Source organism: Peromyscus leucopus, chromosome 3, assembly GCF_004664715.2.
Source record: "Peromyscus leucopus breed LL Stock chromosome 3, UCI_PerLeu_2.1, whole genome shotgun sequence".
Classification (NCBI taxonomy): Eukaryota; Metazoa; Chordata; class Mammalia; order Rodentia; family Cricetidae; genus Peromyscus; species Peromyscus leucopus.
Window position 1 is genome coordinate 97351238 of NC_051065.1, and position 5722 is coordinate 97356959.

The following is a 5722-nucleotide window of genomic DNA, read 5'->3' on the forward strand; positions in this document are numbered from 1 at the left end:
AGCTTTGAATTTGCTTATAGCCTCACCAAACTGCATGTTTCTCTCCCCTAAGTTTGTGCTATGATTCTTGGTCTATGATTGCAACTTAGATAAGAGAAATGAACAATAAAAATGCTACAGCCTAAATGCCATGTCATCTTTCATTGTCCTCTACCATTTCATTCACATTTCCAGGACAGCAAACTACAATAAGATTCTTAGGCAGGGCAGCGGGTCAGGGGTGACCGGCAAGATGTCGGCCATCAGCGGCACTGAGCGGCTGTAGCGCGGCTCATCTGAGTGACAGGGGCCGGGCGGAGGCGGCTGAGAGTGGCCGAGGAGGGGAGGCGAGGCCGAGGCCGGGTGGCCGGGCGCCCAGGGTGCACGGGCCGCTGCCGGGAATGCGCCACAGCCCCCCGAGCAGCCGGCAAGGCGAGCCCCGCCGGAGCTCTTCATGCCGCCCACCGGCATAGAGCCCTCCAGGATGAACAGGAAGAAAGGAGACAAGGGCTTCGAAAGCCCACGGCCGTACAAATTAACCCATCAGGTCGTCTGTATCAACAACATAAACTTCCAGAGAAAATCTGTTGTGGGATTCGTGGAGCTGACTATATTTCCTACAGTTGCAAACTTGAATAGAATCAAATTAAACAGTAAACAGTGTAGAATATACCGAGTCAGGATCAATGACCTGGAGGCTGCTTTTATTTATAATGATCCAACCTTAGAAGTTTGTCACAGTGAATCAAAACAGCTGTTCTGGAACTCACTATGTTGACCAGGCTGGCCTTGAACTTGAGGAGAAATCTCAATTATTTTTCCAATGCATATGCAGCTGCTGTTAGTGCTGTGGATCCTGATGCCGGGAATGGAGAACTCTGCATTAAGGTCCCATCAGAGCTCTGGAAGCATGTTGATGAGTTGAAAGTTCTGAAGATACATATTAATTTTTCTTTGGATCAGCCGAAAGGAGGTCTTCATTTTGTGGTACCCAGTGTAGAGGGGAGTATGGCAGAGAGAGGTGCTCATGTCTTCTCTTGTGGGTATCAGAATTCTACAAGATTTTGGTTCCCATGTGTTGATTCATACTCTGAGTTGTGTACATGGAAATTAGAATTTACAGTAGATGCTGCAATGGTAGCCGTGTCCAATGGAGATTTGGTGGAGACAGTATATACCCATGATATGAGGAAGAAGACCTTCCATTATATGCTTACTATTCCGACAGCAGCATCCAATATCTCCTTGGCCATTGGGCCTTTTGAAATACTTGTAGATCCGTATATGCATGAGGTTACACATTTTTGTTTACCCCAACTTCTTCCATTACTTAAACATACCACATCATACCTTCACGAAGTTTTTGAATTTTATGAAGAAATTTTGACTTGTCGATATCCTTACTCCTGTTTTAAGACTGTCTTCATTGATGAGGCGTACGTTGAAGTGGCTGCTTACGCTTCTATGAGTATTTTTAGCACAAACCTCCTGCACAGTGCCATGATTATAGATGAGACGCCGCTGACCAGACGGTGCTTAGCGCAGGCCTTAGCACAGCAGTTCTTCGGATGCTTCATATCCAGAATGTCGTGGTCTGATGAATGGGTGCTGAAGGGAATTTCCGGCTATATTTACGGACTCTGGATGAAAAAAACTTTTGGCGTTAATGAGTACCGCCATTGGATTAAAGAGGAGCTAGATAAAATAGTGGCGTATGAATTGAAAACCGGGGGAGTTTTATTACATACCATATTTGGTGGTGGAAAAGAAAAGGATAACCCTGCATCTCATCTTCACTTTTCAATAAAGCATCCACACACACTGTCCTGGGAATACTACACTATGTTTCAGTGTAAGGCTCACCTTGTGATGAGACTGATTGAGAACAGAATCAGCATGGAGTTTATGCTACAGGTCTTCAATAAACTACTAAGTCTGGCTAGCACCGCCTCGTCTCAGAAGTTCCAGTCACACATGTGGAGCCAGATGCTGGTTTCCACCTATGGGTTTTTGAAATCCATTTCCAACGTCTCCGGCAAAGACATCCAGCCCTTAATAAAGCAGTGGGTAGACCAGAGTGGAGTAGTAAAATTTTACGGAAGTTTTGCGTTTAATAGAAAACGAAACGTTTTAGAACTAGAAATAAAACAAGATTACACATCTCCGGGAACTCAGAAGTATGTGGGACCACTTAAAGTGACAGTGCAAGAGTTAGACGGATCCTTCAACCATACCTTGCAAATTGAAGAAAACAGGCTTAAACATGATATACCCTGCCACTCTAAAAGCAGAAGGAATAAGAAGAAAAAAATCCCACTGATGAATGGGGAAGAAGTTGACATGGATCTTTCTGCAATGGACGCTGATTCCCCTTTGCTGTGGATAAGGATAGACCCAGACATGTCAGTCCTGAGGAAGGTGGAATTTGAGCAGGCTGATTTCATGTGGCAGTATGAACTCCGCTACGAGAGAGATGTTGTTGCTCAGCAGGAATCCATCCTGGCCTTGGAAAAATTCCCCACGCCAGCATCTCGTCTTGCACTCACTGATATTCTCGAGCAGGAGCAGTGTTTCTACCGAGTTCGAATGTCGGCGTGCTTCTGTCTTGCAAAGATTGCAAACTCAATGGTGAGCACATGGACAGGACCACCAGCCATGAAGTCACTCTTCACTAGAATGTTCTGCTGTAAAACATGTCCAAACATCGTGAAAACAAACAACTTCATGAGCTTTCAGAGCTATTTTCTACAGAAGACTATGCCGGTTGCCATGGCTTTGTTAAGAGATGTACATAATCTTTGTCCCAAAGAAGTTTTGACATTTATTTTAGATTTAATCAAGTATAATGACAACAGGAAAAATAAGATAACTATTATCGTGCAGAAATGATCGATGCCCTTGCTAATTCTGTTACACCTGCTGTCAGTGTGAATAATGAAGTCAGAACTTTGGATAACTTGAATCCTGATGTTCGACTAATTCTTGAAGAAATAACCCGGTTTTTGAATATGGAGAAACTTCTCCCAAGTTACAGACACACTATCACTGTCAGTTGCTTAAGAGCCATAAGGGTGCTTCAGAAGAATGGACATGTGCCAAGTGATTCATCTCTTTTCAAATCCTATGCGGAGTACGGCCATTTTGTGGACATCAGGATCGCGGCTCTGGAAGCTGTTGTTGATTACACAAAAGTGGACCGGAGTTATGAAGAACTTCAGTGGCTACTCAATATGATTCAGACTGATCCTGTACCTTATGTAAGGCATAAGATTCTAAACATGTTGACAAAGAATCCACCATTTACAAAGAACATGGAGTCTCCCTTATGCAATGAAGCCCTAGAAGATCAGCTCTGGAAACTGATGAATTCTGGGACTGCACATGACTGGAGGTTACGGTGTGGTGCTGTGGACCTGTACTTCACCCTGTTTGGCCTCAGTAGACCTTCCTGTTTACCCTTGCCAGAGCTCGGGCTTGTTCTTAATCTAAAGGAGAAAAAAGCTGTCTTGAATCCTACCATAATTCCAGAAGCTGGAGCAAGCAACCAGGAATCTTTGAGTAACCCAGGCTGTCATGCACAGCTAGCTGGATTTCAGAACCCTTTTTCAAGTTCTCAAGACGAGGAGGAGGTGGATATGGACACTGTTCATGATAGTCAGGCCTTCATTTCCCATCATCTGAACATGCTCGAAAGGCCGTCTACTCCAGGGCTTTCTAAATATCGACCATCAAGCTCCAGATCTTCCTTGATGCCCCAGCATTCATTAGGCTGTGACATCATACCAACCACAAAACCCCAGTGGAGTATGGAACTGTCCCGAAAGGGAACAGGTAAAGAGCAGCCTTTGGAGATGGGTGTGCACTCCATGGTAGCGGCTCCACTCTCAGTGTTTGCTAAGGAGTCGACGTCCTCTCGGCACAGCGAGCACCATCACCACCATCACCACGAGCACAAGAAGAAGAAGAAGAAGCACAAGCACAAGCACAAGCATAAGCACAAGCACGACAGCAAGGACAAGGACAAGGAGCCCTTTGCCTTCTCCAGCCCCGCCAGCGGCCGGTCTGTGCGCTCCCCGTCCCTCTCGGACTGAAGCCGAGCGGAGCCCTTCCAGAGTCCTGCCCAGAAGGCGCTTCTAACGCCCGGTCCTCTGCGGATATAGAGAAACCCAGAGTGTGCTTGAGGTCTGGGCATTCAGTTTCTGTTCTCTGTATAACTGGGATCGAAGTAGGAACTGGTTTTCTGGTTCTGGGTGAACTGTCCCACCCTTGTTTCTTCCTGGAAACACAGAGTGACTTCTTTTTAACAAGAGCCCTCATATCCACCGCAGATCCATTCACATAGTGGTCTCCTGTGGACTGCCAAGGTCAGGTGTGCTTGAAAGCCTTGGATGGGTGTCATGGGCAGAAGGACATTTCAGCAGAAGTAACTGCCAGATCTGGGATACCCAGTGTTTCCGTGAAGTGCTGAATAACACCACTTGGAATTGCTGGAAAGACGGACTTTTCTGTAGGACTCATCCTTCTTGGCTGCTTTCTGTGTTAGCCATAGAAAATAGTACCATCATTTATGAGCAAAGAATCTTGTATTTCCTTTTACCCTAAAGTACAAAAGGTTTGGAAAGAAATTATTTTTAAAAACATTTGATGTAACTATCTTTTGATAGTACATTTGGTGATTTTGAGCTTGCAATTTATCAAAACAGTCAGATCCACTATTATTCTCAAATCAAGATGTTTAAATTACATTTTGTTTTGTCTTCCATTAAGTACAAGTGATGTGTTTATATGTAAAATATGTGTTGCTTAATGTGGACAGTTTACACACATGATTCGTATTCTTTCTAAAATTACTGTGTATATAAGCCAGGCATGGTGCTGCATCCCTGTAATCTCAGTATTTGAGACGTCAAGGTAGGATCGTTCAAGACCAGCCTGAGATACATGAGAATCTGTATCAAGAAAACAAAGTAACAAAAGTTACTATTGATAACAAAATAGGATAATTTAAGAAGGTGTGTTTATTTGTTATTTATTGGCTTGGACATAATTCGGCCCACATTGGAGTATAACAACAACAGTTCAAAAATACGTGTGCAGTGTTTGGGTTTTATATTTTTAACAGTTTGTATGGTTGTATGTTTTGTCTTTGTTATTTTGTTTTTTTGGGGATTTACCAGGTTCTCTGTTAAATTTTTTTTCATATCCAATTTTTGTCATTTCCCTTGTTATTAAAATATTGGACTAAAATCTTATTCTCAGAATAAATATTTCAAAAGGGATCCAAAAAAAAAAAAAAGATTCTTAGGCAGAATATAACATGAATGGCCTCTAGCCCAAGTTCCCAATAGAGAATCGTTCTGCTCTAAAATCTCATGAGTCAAGCCTCTACTATCCATATTTCTCTCAATTTTGTACCTCTGAACTTCCACTATAATGTCCCATTAATTGGAGTTTACAACATTTAGGATCTTTTTAGTTCACAGCTTTAAGCCCTCCCACACTCCTCCACAAACCATATGTATGAGCCTACAAACTACATAACAACAACCCCACTCCTGATACCAATTCTGTATCAGTTACCTTTATCATTACTTTGACCAAATAACTGACCAAAAAAAAAAGTGAACTAAGACAAGAAGAGTTTCTTTCATGTGACATTTCTGAGGGGATAATGTCCCTTGGAAGAAAAAGCATAATGTTGGTGGGCTGTTCATATTGTACCTGCAGTCAGGAAGTAGAAATA

At 43.1% G+C, this 5722-nt stretch overlaps 1 protein-coding gene across 1 annotated transcript; it reads left to right on the forward strand.

Moving 5' to 3' along the window:
- Positions 1–248: 248 nt before the first annotated feature.
- Positions 249–5258, forward strand: LOC114694437 (transcription initiation factor TFIID subunit 2-like). The gene is given in 3 exon segments (XM_028871384.2): positions 249–732; positions 780–2839; positions 2842–5258. Coding segments are annotated over 3 exon segments (3588 nt in total). The 5' UTR covers positions 249–433; the 3' UTR covers positions 4071–5258.
- Positions 5259–5722: the final 464 nt, after the last annotated feature.